This window comes from Macadamia integrifolia, chromosome 5 (genome assembly GCF_013358625.1).
Source record: "Macadamia integrifolia cultivar HAES 741 chromosome 5, SCU_Mint_v3, whole genome shotgun sequence".
Lineage (NCBI taxonomy): Eukaryota > Viridiplantae > Streptophyta > Magnoliopsida > Proteales > Proteaceae > Macadamia > Macadamia integrifolia.
This window is the reverse complement of record NC_056561.1, coordinates 37,537,921-37,556,723: the sequence shown is the minus strand read 5'-3', so window position 1 is coordinate 37,556,723 and position 18,803 is coordinate 37,537,921. Positions and strand designations below refer to the sequence as shown.

Here is an 18,803-nt window from a genome sequence, read left to right as displayed (position 1 = left end):
AAAAAAAAACAAGTGGCACTAAATATGACACAATTGAGCCAAAATGAATTTTTATTTTATTTTATAAATTGTGGTCCACATTAATTAAGTGTGCCTTCTTGTTTTCCTCCTATCCTAACTGAAAACAAAATAAAGGAACCCAGATTCCACTCATCCCCACAGCTCTAAATCTGCATGCTACAAAAGTAAGAAAGAAAGGAATAGACAATAAAGGATTTTGCTACTTTGGTTGAGTTTGAGTTCTCCATCTCTATCAATCCATCTCATAAACCATTCATTATAAGATGAATCTAATAGTCAAGTTTCTTTAACCTCGAAAATTTATCTCTCTTCATATGATTGTAGAGGTTTACAAATATTAAACGGGGTTTACCGTTGCGCCTGAACCATAAAACCTTGTAAGTTCGAGGGGTTCCTAAAAAATAAATAAATAATAGCAGTTCACCAGACTCTTGAAGAACTACATTGTATTCTGAAGAGGACAAAAATGCCAGAGCTCCAGTGTCATTATATTCTGTTAACTACAAGATCTCAATCTGTTTGCCTGGGAAACCATGCCATAAATAAATAACGGTCCCAAACCAGTACTTTATAAGTTGAATTACAATGACCACAGTCAAATCTTTGGTTCTCTCATTCACATGAGGTATAAAAATTTCATATTTTATACTGGTGAGAGAATTCAGGAGCAAATTAAATTGCAAGAACACCATCATTGGAGTCCTGAACCTTTGATATTGTATTAGTTGCCACTATCTCAAAATTGTTATTGAAACTAGCTAAGAAAGTTTACACTGGAACCCACAAATCTCCAATAACCAGCTAAGAAAATTTTACATTAGAACCAATAATCCCCAAAATAACAGGGATAAAAAATTTCATACCAGTACACAGATCTGAAAAACCAGCTCTAAGTGGTCATGAAGATCCAACTGCATGGGGACAAGCTTCCTAAAAAAAAAAAAATTGGGGGGGGGGGGGGGGGAGTGGTGGAAAAAACAACCTTGAATAGGGAACCCCATCATTGCTCTCCTCAAGATGACAGACCTCTAATCACCCACATCATCTGCCAACAACAGTAAATAAATGAGATAAAAACACAAATACAGAACAGCACCAGGTTTGGCAGCACACAAATAAGTGCCCAACACCCTTTCTTTCTAATACAGTGTCTGGAGCTTGAGGCTCTTGAGAGGGGCATCCATCATACTTGCATCATACTTATGTCATCATGCTTAAGGACCAGAGGATAAATATACACAAAATGAATGAGGCATGAGAGTTCTATAAAGACTAAAGAGACCTGCTTTTCCTTTGTCTGGTAACCAGGACCAGTGTCCCAAACGCCACCATTATTGCAATCTTTACTACCTGTATAAAACAAATAGATACTGCTTCATACTTCAATCTACTAATGAATAATAGAAAATTTGTATTTATTTTCTCATATCAGCAAGCAAGGTTTTGAACTTGGACTAGAAGTCAAGTATTTTTCACAATGTTTTTCTACTGGAGTTGTACATAGTTAGGCATATGATGGACTGAGAGCCAGAAGATATTCAAGTCTGTTTTAAAGGTCTAGGGATAAAGGAAGCTAAGAATATACTGAAATCAAACCATGATTAACAATAGCTAATAAATAGATAAGAAGTATAAAATGGGGCATAGGTGGCCAATGTCTAGGCAGCAGATTAGTTGTTGCAGTGTCAAGTAGTTGCTATAATCAATAAATCATTCACCAAGTATTGATTTAATCAATCACCCATTTAACTTCATTAGCAAAAAAAATTGATAATTTTTTGTTAAATTTGAGTGCCTATGAACAACTCGTTACCACATGGTTGTCAACTTGCCTAAGGAGGCCAAAATGCCTAGGTTTTTCCTAGCTAGCTGCCTTTAGTAAACTGGCATCATGTATATATGCAAGATAGAGTGAGAACAACGATCTTTCACCGTCCTACGGGAATTTTCTATCCACATCTTAGGAGAGAGAAAGAATTGATTTGAGATACGCCACCTATATTAGGGTCTAGGACCCATGAATATGACTCCAATAGGGGCATAGTTCAAGCAAGAGAATAGGTACGTGTCAAGTTGCGGACCAAGGAAAGTATTAGGCACCTTGGTTCATCCGATTAAAGCGGCCTTCCTATTTATTTGGTATTTTTATAAATAATAAACATTCTAAACTAAACATATGCATCATATCATGATCCACATAACATAAAAATAAGAAAGAAGGATATAATCGTCAAAAGAATTGGACATCGGTGGAGAAAAGAGAAAGGACCAACCTTTATGCATGCGCTAACAACCAAGTTAGTAGATATAGAATAATATACATAAGAAAGAATCTATCATGTTTAAGTAATTTTCCATGGAAAAGAGAAAAGAGAAAAGACCGACCTTTCTGCTCTCTTGCACTCTATTTTTGGATGCCATAGGCTGTGGATAAGGATCTAATTTATAGCTTAGGAGATAGTTTATTCTCATACTAACATTTTGACAGCAATTTCATCCAAATCCACTAGATATTAGGTGAGATGTGAACAAAACAAGATTAATGGTTCAAAATAGGCATGATGTGTTCAATCTTATCTATGATAGGTTTGGCCGACTTAAATCACGTTATAACTCATCCAAATCCTTCCTAAGATTCCAATATATTGTTCTAGACTCAGAGACATTCAAAGAGTCCAATTTGAGCTCAAACAGAGCTCTGGAAGTCAATACATGACCAAATTCATGAAGAACAAGGATTCTGGTTCGCCCAGAATTCGACATCTCACAAGCCCATTTTGATGTCAAGTGTGCTTGGGCAACACCTGTTCGACGTCGATTAAAGCCTGGTTCGGGCCCGGGTTTACTGGGTCAAACCGCGCTATTTATTTTTCATCTTTTTACCATAAAATCTTTAATAATTACAGCTTTCATACCGTAAGTCTAAATTGAGTGATTCAAATTGCATTGGAAATATTATTCCAAGTACTATCCAATGGTATGAAAATAAGGAACCACTTAACAAAAAATATTTTAGAAAATCCATTTGAAAGTGGATTGCACAGGATTAAAAATACAATTTTTATAAGACAATGGGCAAATGAAGTCATCTTCAAACTACTCTTTAATACAAGATTTTTAATGATTAAAAACACTCAATCACAAAGTTTCGCCTAATTTTAAAGTTGTTCCACCCACTTTTGACCCGGTTATTGTGGTCATTTTACAAAGTTACCCTCTCTAAGCCATTTTGAGATGGTTCAAAACATTAGCTGGGACACAACTTCGAAAGCCATAATAGACTCCATACAATTCAATGGCATCTGATCATCATCACCATACACACTTCCAGGGTGATAAAATGAGGTGTCTACAGATCAGAGTTCCAACCCCCTCCCCTTTATAGGACGCTTGGTCAATTTGGGGGTAGTAACAAGAACTAAAATGCAAAACGTGAAACAGAATGAAAAAGAACAATATGTCATTGTAAATTTTGTTTAGTGTGCATATTTTTTGTATATCATCTAAAAGCCGTTGCAGAAATGAAACATCTAATGGTATGTAACAGAGACAGAAAGAGACCTGTCCAAGCAGTCCCCCCGGCATTGTAACATCCCCAGAACCTTCAGGATTCGGTTTTCTTGAACATTGAGAAGTCACATCATCTTTATTTACCCAAATATCAGTATCATCATGGATGCCATGCTGAAAATTCCAACATAATAAAAGCATAATGGTTAATGTTAATCCCAATAAATAACAGTTGGGAAGAGAAAGGATGAAAGACTGTTTAGTATAACTTGACAAACATTCATCTCAACTAAACAGGAAGCACTCACTTCAACAATCCTTATAGCAAGAACAGTAACAGAACTTAATTCTTTTTAGAAAATCCCATTTTTGCATGGACTCCTCCATGTCAAGCATCCGTCTAGAATCCCTCTTTGAAAGGCATAAATTAGCATCCACCATAAAATATGATCTCAAGTTCCTTTTCCCAAAAAATTTCTTGGCAATAGGCTATTACATTTATGATGCCCTTCTATCGTACTTTATATTTCCTTTAGCTAAAAGGGCGTACCGCAAGAGACCCCACCACTGCGGTATCTGGGGAGAGTCATATGTAAGCAGCCTCAATCCCGGTTCGTGGATGTTTCCCTACTCAAACCTGTGCAACCACTAGGTTCCCGACTCAAATTCCTTTTCTAATAGGTTTTTTTTTCCCTACTGAAGGCACATGTCTATTCAATTAAGGAATAAGTGTCTTTTAGACCCAAACCATAACATGCAATCATTTTCTGACAGTAAAGCTTATGACTTTTGCTTATATTGTATCCCATGTTCCAATCCAAGATCCAGTTCAAGAATTACAGAATCTGTCGGACCAAAGGAGTTGTTATTCTTATATTAACAGTGATATGAAATTTTAAATGTAACAACGCTTTAGTTTTTGCTCCCCCTCCCCCCCTCCCCCCCCTTTTGTGTGAATGTGTTATGTCCATTGTGTTCTGAACACCTGCTACTGCTTCTTACATTATAGTTTCAGGTATACAGCCAATGTAATTTGATGCATAGGCACCTGTTACGTCAATTGTAGCATTGATGAAAGACTTGAACAAGCCATATCATTTGCAAATCAACAAAAATTGGTAAGAACAAAATTGCTCCGGTATAATTTCTTATGTTTTGGTCAATCAATTAATCATTCCATTGATGAAAGTTAGTGCAAAATATTTGGACTGGCCAATGCATGGTAGATAAATGTATGGGTTTAGATATTTTGTCAAAGCATTAGTCATCGAATATGAATCTTCTCACCGCCTCAAACCATGTCCCTTCTATCTATGCAGTTATTGGTCTCCATTGCATACAAAAACCATTTCAGTTGACCTCCTACATTTTGCCACCAATTGAGGACATTCTAAAGTTACCCAGGATTCATCTGTTTCTACTTTTATCCTAGATTTTTCTTGCCAGTCATCCATCTTGAACATCTCATTTCAGTTTTGCTCATTCTGTGGACAAGTTATTTTTAATTCCGCAACATCTTGTCATATGAAGGATGAAAGCACATAATATAGTTCTTATAGAGAGCTGATTTTGAAATATCCGGGAAGAAGGGAGACTCAAGTGGATCCTTAAGGAGTTTAGAGTAGATATGGATTTGATTAAGGGCATTTACAAGGGAATGAAGGCTGCCATGAGAATGACTGGAAAAGATACAAATGGATTTCTAGTTACACTAGCTTTACACCTGGAAGAGGCATTGAACCTGTATGTGCGGCCATCAAACAATTAACTAGGCCTATACAAAAGTTCACATGGTGTATGGCTTCTATGGTCTTCAATTTTAAGTGACTAGCCAGGGGCTGAATGAAAAGCTACAACCACAAAGAAATGCTTAAAAAATATAAATGTGTTCTAAATTATCAGACTAAGAATATAGGCTTGGACAGGGATAATATTTAGTTGCATGGACTTGTTGCTGCAATATTTTTCAGGATTTTTTTTTTTTTCTGGATAAGAGAATTTCCATGGCTTCAGAAAGGTGCCGGGGGGTCAACTGGAACCAAATTCTGTGGGAAGGGTGAGTTTATTACTCTTCTTTGTATAGTTTTTTAGGGTTGAGATTCAGTTCTTTTTTGTAAGCTTCTGAACATTCATATGTCTGGGAAGGCAGTATAAAGAGATTTAAGTCTTTAGGATCAGATTAGGTGGATGGCCAACATAAACCTAGCTGATCTAGCCAATATTGGCCAATACCACCAATATTCCATCAAAGGCTGGCCATTCTCAAGCCAGATCAGCCAATCCAGATCGGGATAGGTCATGTCCTATCTAGTTTGCGATCTGAGATTTAAATCCTTGAAATAAATACTAGCACAGTACTTTCATTGCTGATACTAAAGACTTCAACAGGGTGTACCCAGTGCACAAGGCTCCCACCACTGCAGGGTCTGGAGTAGGTTATAATGTAAGAAGCCTTACCATTTGTGTTATCTCAGGGAGACTATCCATGGGATTTATTAGAGGATGAGGCACACTGAATTGGAGCTAGTGGGTGAACTGGAGACGTTTCTCTGGAGAGTGACCAATTGACAAAATATAATCAAATAAATAAGGTCATGATTTAATAAACACAAAAACTTGTGTTACATAACCAACATATATAGATTTTGGGTGAACACAGAGAACAAACAGGAGCAGGAGAATATGTGTGATACTTATAAAGTAAAACATAAGGGACATACTGGAATAACAGGTGGAACAAGATAAAAAATGAATGAAATATTAAGAGATCATATGAGGACATTAAAGTTCCTCAGAGAAAAAAAGATCAAATCTCTGAGAGAACATTCTACAACTATCTCATGTTTAGAAGGTTGACAACCGTAAAAGCATACAGGATAGACAGGCCCCAAGGAGAGTTGAACCCATGACATCTTAATTGTGAGGTGTTAGTCCTTACCAACTGAGCTACCCCTTGGGTTTAGAATACAGAGAAGTTAAACCTAAGAAAATGAAAACACAGTGAATGAAAACTACTAAACAGGGCACTGGTCTTATTCTTTAATGCTAATCATGAATTTTCTACCCTTATGTGACAAGGATAATTTATTTTCTGAAAATTTGGCCATGTCATACACCATGACAGATGCACTTAGCAGATAATGCTGACACTTCTCTGTTCTGTCCAAAAAATACTATGATTTATCATGTTTGTCTTTTCATTTATTATTTATGGGGGAAGGTTTCCACCAATGCCCGTGTGCAGTTTTTCACCAATGGGAAGGGAGAGAGAGAGAGAGAGAGAGAGAGTGGTTCCATGGTGGTTTGTGAGGGGCCATTTAAAGGAATCCGCATACTGGTGTCGTGCAGTTCCTTTTCCCACTATTTATATACCCATCATACTTTTCATGAGTTACCAACTTATCTGAGGACATCGTTTCTATCTTGAGTACTAAATCACTAATTGTAGCGTCTATAAATCTAATAAACCATAAGGATGCAGCAACAATTTCGGATTTTAAAGATCAGCTTATCCAGAAAACCATATGCGTCTCTAGATTGCATAATTTACAGCTGATAACCCATTGAAATGAAAGCAACCTTGAAGTTGAAAGTATCCAAGAGAATTAAGGATATCTGAGGTCATCATAAGAATCTGATGATGAAAATTGAGATGGACTACCTCAAGAAGAATGAAACCCAGAAAACTAAGCCAATCACTAAGTGGGAAACAAATGCAATGGGTGTGAATGGCGAACCAGTCAATCAGCCTCAAACCACGCAGTCCTAGGCATGTTGAAAGATGCAAAGGATGGGGTAGGTGATAAGACTTCTTTTTGGCATCCCAACCTACTGTAACAGTGTATTCTATTCAGTCATGGTTCAAAGAATCGGTATCGTATCGGTATTGCCAGTAGCCGATACGATTAACATGGATCAGGAGTATTGTTCAAAAAGTAGTTCGTTTTTTAATTTGCACTTGATATTGTCCTGATACAGGCCAATAGCAGCCGATCCATATCAGTATTGTATTGGTATCGACATGACCGATACAGGCACCGATACCGATACCTAAAACAATGTGTTCAGTAATGAGTTCATTTACAGATAGTTTCCTCAATAGAAAAGAGCTCCAAAGGTGTGATATTCACTTGAATTTTGGAATTCTATTTCAAAGTGAGCAAGCTAAGGCCATCAATGTTCCTAAGCTGATGCAGAACTTGATGATATGACGTTACAATTCAACCAATATGTGCTGTATTTGTATTCAAGTTCCACCTAATTTTCGTACCCTGGAGTCCCCTAGTTGATTCAATGTCAACGAAAAACTCGAACTCAAAACACACTAGTTCACTACTTGTGGTCACATGTGTCAATCTTATTCTTCCCTTTCACATGTTTTAAGGCCATAAGAACACTTGTCTTCTCACCATTTCCACCTAGGCCACTTTCAGCTGTCCCCTCATCCTTTATATACCTAAAATTTTCAACACATCTTTCCTTTTGCATTCATTGATTTTTATTATTCCTATGTCCTCCAAAATGTATTTATTTCTAACTCAGTTTTCCTAATCTTGCTACTCATCTATCCAACTTCATCATCTTAAATACAGTCATTTTTATGTATATCTTTTAGATCTAACTTGGCATCTACTACCTCTCTAGTCTCATCCAACAAAGCCGTATGATATAAATATACCCCATGAAACTGCATCATATAGATATTGATGTCATATAGATATTGATGCATAACTAATGAAAAGAGGTTCCAGCTCAATGTTACCCCTCCTGAAGGAACTACAAGGACTAGAAACATATTTGTCTCTATACTAGAAATTTTAAAAACTAATTACAAATCACTGTGAGTCTATTAGTTTTCCATATGGGCTTGATATCATGGACCTTGAAGCTCTCTGTAAAGGCAACAGTGATCTGGTCATTGAAGGGTGTTTATGCAAACACTGAAATCACTTCAGGGACTATAAAATCCAAAGGTCCTCCTTTAGAGTTGAACTAAAATAGAATCATTGAATGGATATTGTCCATATAAAATTAACTTCGTGAGTTGATTTATCAAAAAGTCTAAATGAGATTATGCATATGAGAACAACATAGTCACTTAGGTTGTAATTCCACAATGCATTTATTTCTTCTGGTCGTTCAGTGGATCAAAGGTATTTTATTTTAAGTCCATGGTGTGAATGACCACATAGGTAATGTTATAAAGTTTTCTTTCCTAAAATAAAACAGAAGGATCACATTTATTTGGATTATATATATATATATATATATATATTACTTATTTGTGGCGGAGATTTCTTATTGTCCCATTGAAACGCAAGCTACTAAAAGGGATGAATCCAAACAAGCTAAATAAATGCAATAGCATTAGGGGAAGATAAAGCACTCAAACCTCATCAAATCCATCCATCTTAAACAGATTCATGTCCCTTTGATGGGTTTCTCTGCATACACCCCAGCTTCCCATGAGTTCCATCACTTGTTCACTCCCTGTTATACACAAACGTCTAGACCCATCTGGTAATATCCAACTTCCTGGGCTTTCTAGGGGACAGCTTTCAACTTCAGTATGTGCTACTGATTTGTTCCATATATTTGAATCTTCAAAGATATTTTTCTTGTCTGAATTTTCTCTGCAATTTCTGCATCCATTGTCCTCCAACACAAAACCAGGAGCAAAATCTTGTTGGTCTGTGCACAAAGCACAAGGTTCTTCCGTAGCCAAAGGCCCATCAAGCATCCTTCCTGAAACTGTAGCAATTTCTGTTATAGATGGTCCACAGAAGTCTTCTGGAGACTCGCTCTCTTCACATCTATATTCTAATTTACCCACTCCTCTGAACATAGTTATTCCACTTGACATTGTTTGGTCAGTTGGGGTGTTATTTGAACTCAGCACCACTAACTGCCCAGGGCTCTGTGGTAAGAGCGTCCCAAATGGTTCATTTGCAGTCTGTGCATCCAATCCATTTTGTTCCCCATGTTTTGTCATATGATTTGGACTTTGTTGCCTCACTTCCCAGAATCTTGCTCTAGATAAAGAATTCAAATGCTTAGATGATATCTGTTCCATTGACTTAGTTTCCTTTCTAACAGTTTCTTTCTCAAAAGGACCTTTCAAAGGATATTTTAGGCCAGTCTTTATTGATTGGGATGTTGTTGTTGGTGCATTAGCATCAGCTCCCACTTCCTGCTTTCAACCAAGTTTGTGAATTTCAACCAAGAAAATATATGAAAAAATTTACTTACGTTGCAAAAATAAAAAAAAACAGCGTAGTACACAAAGCACTGAGACAGAAGTACCTGAGCTACACTACTTTCAAAGGCACTTATCAGATTCCTTACACTGCTAGGACTTCTCTCCAATGCTATCTCCTTAGGTGTATGAGTTTGAACCTTTCTCACTATAGCAGGAGCTACATACTTAGTTTTGGTAACAGATGATTCTGAGAAACCTAACTGAGAATCTATCACTTCTAGTGAAGCAATTGGCCTCACAGGAACATCTGCAGGAGGTAAATGAATCTCAATCTTTCCAACCAAATTCATGCGATAACCTTTGCTTGGATCAAGGACATTAAGCTCTTGTGACAGAGGAGCCTCCAATGGATTTGCTTCACTGCCATCTGTAGAATCCACAACAGATGGAGGGGCTGTCAGTTAAGTTAAACCAGTTGACTCAGTCTCCAGTGATGGGATAACAGAATGCAAGAGGTAGTGATAAGAATCCTTAACTGGGGCTGTTTTCTCGACTTGATCAAGTGGGGTTCCGACTTTGTTTACAGGATAAAACCGTCGATTGTTGCTGTGACTAACTGGATTTGATATTGAAACACCTTGAATGTATCGCATTCCAATGTTTATAGCTTTGTCTTGAGCAGGATTTTCTTGACAATATTGAGAAAATGCAAGATTTAAACATCAAGAAAAAGTCTTTTCAATAAAGTCCCAAAATAATTATTTATATTATAAATTAACCCAAAGTTTGCTTTGTTTACCCCCCCCTCTTGGTATGTTCACTTTCAGCAAGTTCTTTTTTCTTTATCATATTATTATGACAAGCTGGGATTAAACCTGCAACCTCATGTTTGAGGGATGATGATGATGACGATGAAGCAACATTAACACCCACAGTAGCATCACAAGCAGCAGGAGTTTCCAACTGTCTATGACTACCGCTGAGCTCCTCATGTTTCTTCTTCATTGCAGATTCCCTCTACAAAGAATAGAAACCTTAAAAAATTAATGGTATTGAAAAATAAAAAAAATAACACCGAAGAAGAGCAAAGTAAAATCCATTGGTGAACATCTTGCTTCTTAAAACTGAAAAACATGAGACTAATAGCTGGTTATTTGAACTAATTATACAAGTTCTATTATGAATCCCCCCCCCCTCTCTCTCTCTCTCTCTCTCTTCCAATGAGTCATTTCATATAGGAGCAAAGAAATAACAGAGTATTAGACCCAGGTCACTTGACTCTCTTTTAGAAGTGTCAAAAATGAAGTTGGTTTACAGAGTCCTGGATTCTGAAGAAGCAAATTAACTATGTCACGGGATTGCTCAGGTATCCAGATCTAGTAAAAGACCTGATGCGGCAGGCTACTAATGTGGACCAGTTAGTAATCAATGACATTTGTAATAAAAGGATGGCCTAAATCATGAAAATATGTTTACCATTTCTCGAACCCGCTTGCGCTCTTCATCACTGAGGATGAATTGCAGCTTCATGTGCAGATGCCCTCCTCCTTCAAGTGGAAAGAGATCATCCCAGATTCCCTTTTCAACAATGGACATCGTCTCTACAACTGCTAAAACTAGACTAATCAGCACTCTCCCAGAAAAATATTTCAAAAGAACCCAGAAGGAAGAATAAAAGAACCATCAATATATACAGAGTAGAAGTGAAATTTATAATCAACAGAAGTAAACAAAAAACTAATTTTTGAAAAAAGGTTTATGGCACCTGTCCGTGATAGCTCATTCCCATCGCCATCCAAGAGAGTCAAAACCAATTTGTCTCGTAAAGTCGTTAATGGGCTGCACAAGATTTGTGCAGTTTAGCTTAAAATTAAATTCACTGTTCTTCTTAAGAACCAAATAGAAATTGAGAGAGAAAGAGAAAGCTGTGCTTACAAAGAGAAGTCTCCCTTGCCCATTGTTTGATATTCCCTCTTGCCCATGGAAACTGTTCCATGATCGCAGAAATAAAAATGTCAAAATAGTTGTACTAATATGAACACTTTCACTTTCATAAAATGCAGAGAGAGAGAGAGAGAGGATACAGACCCTTCACAGATATTGACAAAGAAAGAGAGGATGAGTATGAAGTTGGAAGGTCCACGTCCAAAACTGGAATTAATTGAGAGAATCACAACAGATTGCTGATTAGTCCAATGCAATGAATGATTTTTAAAGCATAAGCAACTTGTGTGTGTGGACAAGGAGTGCATTACCGGAAACTTGAATTGTTCCTGGCATCTGGGAAGTGGGGATTCTCTCATAAACAGCTGCACCAAGCAGCAGCAGCAGCCTGACTTGTCGTCTCGCGGCCGTCGAAGGAAGAAAGGATGAAGTGAGTCTGAGACTACAAGGAGAGAAGAACAACGGCCAGAGAACCAAATATTCCGGCAGTAATATAGCAGAGTAGCAACTAACAACTGATGGGTGATGGTAACAAAATTGATATGATACGGGCTTAGCCAAAGTTTTGCCCTACTCTTTTTTAGTATTGAAATTGGGTTTGGATGTCTTCACCAAAAAAAAAAAAAAAATTGGGTTTGGATGTACCTTTGCCTGGACTGAATTGGATCAATATCTCTTGTCTTATCTCACGTTTGGGTGGCTGAGGATTCTGTGGGGATTGTGGACCTCTGCTTGGCTTTTTGGCTTTGGGGCCCTCTGGGTTCTGCCATGGCGTTGGGGTGTCTGAGTCAGAGACCCCTTGGAAAGTGGAGAGTTCCCTTTCATCCATTAATTAGGTGGACCTTCTTTTCTCCATCAAATTTTCAATTCAACATTCCAATTTGTCCAAGAGAAATCCCAATTTTAGGGTCTGACCATATGCAGCTTAAGCTCCCGCCGACCACAAGAATTTGAACTACTGTTATTACACTAGAGAGAGAGAGAGAGATCTATTTCGTCAGTTAATCCAAAAAAAATCGTGTGTAATTTCGATCTCGTACAATTCCGCGTAATACCACCTTCAGGCAGTGATACGTGTATTGATACTAATACAATAGTCCAGATCTGATTTAAATGCCTCTTCACTGATTTAATGTTTTATTAGTTGTATCAGATCTGGACCATTGTATTGGTATCAATACATGCGTCACCGCTTGAAGGTGGTATTGTACGGAATTTGCTTTTGACGTTTAAAAAGGTGAGCAGGAGGGGAAAGCGGGTTTGAAAACCCAGATTCAGGATCTGAATCGGTTTATCAGATCAAAATCAGCTTGAATCGGCCGCCATTAGGACAGTTTCCATACAAGGATCGGTCCGATCCGAATCAGCTGATGTGATCCGTTAACCTTCTAGTCCCGTGAATCAGCCTCATGGTTAGTATTATCATAGAGACATTGTTCAAGGAATTCCCAATTCCCAATTCAAAAAAATCGGCCAACTTCTAAAGTCCAGGCCAAGTCCAATCGATTCTGGCCGATTCCTGGTTGACAGGGCCGATCCCATTGCTGATTCTGTTGAACTTGAAACACAGGTTCAAAAACCCAGAAATGGGATCCGGATCAGGTCCTGAGACGGTTAATAATCAGCCACGATCGATCATATTCTGCCCTAACCCTAGAATCCTGAGTGGAACAGCCTATGTATGTTAGTAGGTAAGACGTTTTACACCCACTGGCATGATTATTTATACTCTCTACTGGAGAGTGGCGGAGTAAGGTTCAAATGCTTGGGCTTTCACTGAGAACTGAGACCGTCCCCAAACCCATTCCTTAGCAGGGCAGATTGGCCTAGGCTTTCCAGTATAGTTGAGTTAATTCTCACTGATTCCATTTTGCTCCATTGTAATGATCAAGTGATCAAGGAAAGCATCATCAATTACCCAATGAGTAACATACTTGGAATTGCCTGAAATGCATGTTACTTTTTAAGTCAATGATCAAATGACTCTGGATCTTGAATAAACTGAGTCTGTTTATAAGTACCTTAGATGTCACCTTGCAGGCCATCTATACCAAGGCTACATGGTTCCTGTTGCTATGTTCCCTCAATTGCAAAAACACAAAGAATTACAAATTTTCAACTGCAGCAAAAGGTTTTCACAGGATTTCACCCAAAGCGCAAACTTGATCGTAAAGAGGGGGCCAGAACAAACAATAGATAAAGAAACCAAAGCTAAGAAATCCATAATTTTTTGTCAAAAAAAAATAGAGGTTCCAGATTTTAGAGACTTGGGATAGATTTTGATCGAATAAACTGTTTGAGAATGGCCTTCTCTCCATCAATACGTTTCTTCTCTTCTGGATCCTTAGGTTTGACTTTCCTTTTCTCTTCTAATATCCACTTGAAAAGCTCACGCTGCTGGTCCTCTAGGATAGGTGGGCGTGCCTTTGGTGGCTCCATGATCAATGTGGTGGGTGTTGATTTTTCGGTAACTGTAGTAGTTGTAGTTGTAGTTGTGGTTGCAATTGGAGTAGACGGAACATCAACTGCAGTTTCGCCATCTTCTGTTCCTATATCCTTCTTTTTGGTCCTCATAAACAGATAAGCTACAAAAATCACATGCATCTCAATAAATAAATAGGTCCATTAAGAACCCAAAGATCCAGTCCATAAATTCAGAGTTGAAATCTTCAAAAACATATAAATAGGACATGATATAGCAAAATTCAGAAAGCAGGCATTAATGCGGTTGGGATTGGAAAGGGAGGTATTGGTATCCTAGAGACAATGTACCAATTTATGAGAAAGCGTGAAAAACAAAACCGCCAAAACAAAAGATCTTGTTCAAGAAAATTTCCAGCTAATGTTCATGGCTATTTCAATCCACACTCACAGCACAAAAGAGCTCTAGATTAGCATTATTGGCCGATACTAGTTTAATGACTCTAGACTCTAGATTAGCTTCGGTGGCCAACACTAGTGCAAATAAATAATGTCAATCCACTTGTCTTATTAGTGATTTTCTGGGTTTCAGTAAGTTGTGGTTGGTTTTGGCCATAAACACCAATCAGACACAGTTTTGTCCATTATCATCATCTCTTCGTGGCCAATAACATCAGCTACTTGCATGAATTCACTATCATGAATACCTTCAAGATATGGTTGACTGGCAAAGCCTGGCAGCAAGACTAGTCTAAGCAGTCTGATCTAGATGGGTGATCATCCAGACATCCTATATGTTGGACAACAACCGGCTTACCAGAAGCCCTTGCCCTGACAGAAAAAACTTTCTGAGAGCAAGGTCTGGATTTTGAGCTCCAAGAGGTCAACTAAATGCCTATATGGTCGACTGATCAAATATAGCTGTTAAGGCTAAAATAGAGCCGTCATCTTGAACGGATAGTCATGACGGTCAACCAGACCATGAGGTCAAGGAGGAACTCCCCTTGCCATTACTAATACAAGTTGGTGAATGAAGCATATAATGTCTCACACTTTGGTCAGATTTATAGCATAAACTTGATAAAAATAACAAAACAGTGAAATCAAGATATGTAGAGTTCTAACTAACTCCACCTAACTACAATTTGAAAGCATTTCCATCTCCATGACCTCCAGTTGTACATGCAATATGCAGATTAGTCTCAGTTTTCTTTTTAACATGGGGGGGGGGGTGTGATAGATCAGTCAGAAGCATTGTTGCCAGATGCACAACACCTATGTTAGCTGACTCACTTGAACTTATTCTTGATTCAAAAACTGGGGCAAACCATGTGAATCAAATTCATGAACACAGAAACACCAATGACCTCCCATACTCCAATCAATGTCACTAATAGAGTGAATCGATGCTGAACGGAATCTAGTCAATCAGTGAATTCAAAGACCAAACTACCAAAAAAATTGGGAACTGCACAAGAATTAAATCAAGTGCCACAATGTAATTTAGATGAACTTCTGTCCCATTATGTAACCAAAAGCATTGGGAGAAAAAAATGGCTGACCTTGCAAAGTAAGGTTCCAGGTATAATTAGACCCGATAAAAGACAAAACATTATTAGTTAGTGGGCATGTTGCATTTGAGTTGCCGAAGAATATTATTGGAAAAAAAATGAAATCATTTCCATCCATCTCCCCCCACCCCCCAAAAAAAAAATCATAAATAAAAGAGTTCCATTGAGATGTAATGATGATAACCCAATAAACAGCCCTTATTGTACCAAAGATTGACCATGCTTGAGCTATACAAAATTTAGCAAAAACGAAGCCACACTATGAACCATACCGATCACCACCCCATTTGTGAACACTTTTAAAAGTACAGATGACCAAGCTTGAGCAATACAAAGTTTTACCAAAAACGAAGCCAGTCACTACCCCATTTATGAACACTTTTAGAATTACAGATTCCCCATTTTTTATTTTTTTTTAAGCAGGGGCACACTACATAGCTTTCGACACCATCCCCCTGATTATGGCCAGCCATGTGATGTGAAAGTTAAAAAATAGCAGGAATTGAGACTTCAATCAAGTTCCCGACCAACCCAAGTCAATGTATATCAATTCATCAAACAGTTACGGAGCAAAAATCCAATAATAGCGCTTCAAAATGAGAAAGGGAACTTAGGGTTTCGCTAGGTTCGTTGCGGGTTGTTAATTCATTAATTCAAGCTATGAAAGCTCAGAGAGCAGTGAGATTGGGGGAAGGGTGTGAAATGAACTGAGTCAACTGACTGACCTCCGACAGCAAGATTCACAGTTAAGAGAAGTGGCCACAAGAACTTGTAGCGTTTGGCAAAAGATTCCTTCGGAAGTTGCGTAGGAGGAGGAGGAGGCGCCGCCGTAGGAGTCTCCATGGATGGAGGAGATGAGAATTCTTTGGCCCTGTGTTGCTTCAGGTGTGCTGCAAAACATAATCAGCAAAAGAAGAAATCCAATAATCAAGAACCCACATAAGAGAAGAGATTAGAGAGAACATAAACAGAAGTTAAGAGGATCAGACAGAGCATAAACAGAAGTTGGAGGATCAGACAAATTATTAATACCTTTTTTGGGTTTGGTGGTGTAAAGTTTTGGACCATCATCACTCATTGTTCTCTCCTTCTTCTTGAGTCTTGACGAATTTGGTTCTTTCCCCTCTCTTCTTTCTCTGTATTCTACGTTTACTTTCAGTTGTAAATAAATTTGTAAATGAATACAAAATAGTATTCTGAAAAAAAGGAAAAAAAAAAAAAAAAAAAAACGCTAAACTGGTTTTGTCCCCTACACCCTCCAATGGGGAAGCTCATTTAGTTATTTTGATACCACCAAAAGAGCACAAGGGGCCTGGGTCATTTCATGAGACCATGTGAGAGATCATAGGGAATATGATCCGTTAGCATTCTTTTTATGAGAAAAAAAATAGGGTTCTATGAGCAAGCACGGCATGTTAAGGTCTACACCTTATCAGATTGATTTTTTCATATTTTACCCAAAAACAATATTATAGAAGAACTTTTCTCGTCCACGTGGCTCTTGTGTCAGCACAGGCCAATGGGAGGGCGTAGAGGAACATCTTTAGAGCATGATGGAAGGGGGTAGAAGGGGCAACGTGGTCTTTTTGTGCCAACTTGTGTCTGGCATAGGGAATGCCAAACAAGTTAGGTTCTTTTCTTAAAATAATATGATAATTCATATGAGAGTAGTTGCGTGTGCCATTGGCTTAGAGAGTATTTTCCTAAAAATAAATAAAAATAAATAATATGGCAAAAAATTTTATCCAGACCGTGTCGTGCCTTCAATCTCCATCCAAAGGTCAAAAAGCATGACCGTATGTGACTATATCTACATGGTTGTGCATAAAAATTGATTAGATCAAAATCGATTTGAATCGGCCAAGAATTGATCAGTATCAGCCAAAATATGCACCAATGTTACAAATACAATTGAATCAGCCAATCCACGTTGACCAAAATCAGGATCAATCTCAATCAATACCAATATGAATTGGTCAGTCCGATTCTTAAAACACTAATATCAACCGTGGTGTCCAATACAGTCTGGGTAGAGATTTTAGGTTTAGTTGGACCAATATTTATCACTAAATAATACTTGCTAATTGAACATTGAAGTTAATATAGAGAGAACTCCATGAATATATATATATATATATATATACCCCCCCCCCAAAAAAAAAAAAGCAAAAGTTTTATTGTCTGACAAGACCATAGTCAAGTTTTGCCACATGGCAGGTGAAGCGGCAATTGAACCTTATGACGTATCCAGTGTACGAAGTATTTCTCGCATGTACAAGGTCCAAAGGGAGCAAAAACTATCTAAATTGATCACATGTCATAAAATTCACTTTGACTAAAATTCAATATGTGAACTAAGGACCTTGGCACCTATAAGTCCAAAAAAAATTAGCTATATCAAATCTATCATATTGTAGATATTTACGCAAATCTCTAGATCTCTCAAATTAGAAGAACATTGCCTTAGAAAAATTCTGAAAATATACCTAATTAGTTAACCTAAGCAATTATAACATCACCAACTGTTACCAGAAAAAAAAAAAAGGATAACATCACCAACCGGTGGCTAACCCAATTAATTCAAATGTCATAAGGCTTCGAGGGATTATGTAAATCTAAGCAATGATAAGTGAATTACTGAAGTACCGTTGATACTTTTTCTATGTGATGGGTTAAATAAAGTACAAGGAGTCATCCATGTGCTATGGGATCATTTTCTCTGACTAAATATGTTTTAAGGGTATATTTTATGGAGCTAAGGGCAACCTCAGTGCCCAAATTATGTAAGATCGAGGCCTAGTATTAGTTCTATTTTGAATAGACTCATTTCAATTTTTGAATGGCACATATCAAATTTCAGAACTTAATTCAATCAAGTACCTTTCAAGACTCCAAGTGTAATATCCCGCTTCTTAAACCCGGTCTGATTTTGTGGTTGAACCGGTTTAATCATGCAGGAACCGAGCCAGAGGAAATTAGAGCGGGTTCCTTATGGGCTATGATGGCACGGGTGATCTTAAACACCGGCTGGCCCGACAAGTCCGAGCCAGTGCCAGAAGAGACGGGAGTGCCCAAGCCGTGTACATGCACCTACCATAAGGCCATGTACGGATAAAACAGGTATTATATCCGTATTT

At 37.9% G+C, this 18,803-nt stretch overlaps 2 protein-coding genes across 5 annotated transcripts; both read right to left on the bottom strand.

Moving 5' to 3' along the window:
- Positions 1 to 715: 715 nt before the first annotated feature.
- Positions 716 to 12,633, bottom strand: LOC122080203. 4 transcript variants are annotated; one of them, XM_042647116.1, is made up of 12 exons: positions 11,986 to 12,630; positions 11,819 to 11,881; positions 11,666 to 11,717; positions 11,496 to 11,569; positions 11,207 to 11,337; positions 10,606 to 10,747; positions 10,266 to 10,418; positions 9,877 to 10,157; positions 8,924 to 9,721; positions 3,583 to 3,705; positions 1,304 to 1,371; positions 716 to 1,066 (listed from the first exon to the last, which is right to left on the bottom strand). In XM_042647116.1, the coding sequence occupies exons 1-12, from the start codon at positions 12,008 to 12,010 to the stop codon at positions 1,063 to 1,065; spliced, it is 1,914 nt and encodes a 637-aa protein (XP_042503050.1). In that variant the 5' UTR covers positions 12,011 to 12,630; the 3' UTR covers positions 716 to 1,062. The 4 variants fall into 4 exon arrangements, 3 of the variants coding, with proteins under 3 accessions (XP_042503050.1, XP_042503049.1, XP_042503052.1); XM_042647115.1 differs by having other exon boundaries at positions 9,835 to 10,157; positions 11,986 to 12,628; XR_006140645.1 differs by lacking the exon at positions 716 to 1,066 and adding an exon at positions 5,989 to 6,080 and having other exon boundaries at positions 1,353 to 1,371; positions 9,835 to 10,157; positions 11,986 to 12,633.
- Positions 12,634 to 13,666: 1,033 nt separating this feature from the next.
- On the bottom strand, positions 13,667 to 16,857 carry LOC122078876. The gene is made up of 3 exons (XM_042645061.1): positions 16,699 to 16,857; positions 16,392 to 16,556; positions 13,667 to 14,259 (listed from the first exon to the last, which is right to left on the bottom strand). The coding sequence occupies exons 1-3, from the start codon at positions 16,742 to 16,744 to the stop codon at positions 13,934 to 13,936; spliced, it is 537 nt and encodes a 178-aa protein (XP_042500995.1). The 5' UTR covers positions 16,745 to 16,857; the 3' UTR covers positions 13,667 to 13,933.
- Between the last annotated feature and the right edge of the window lie 1,946 nt (positions 16,858 to 18,803).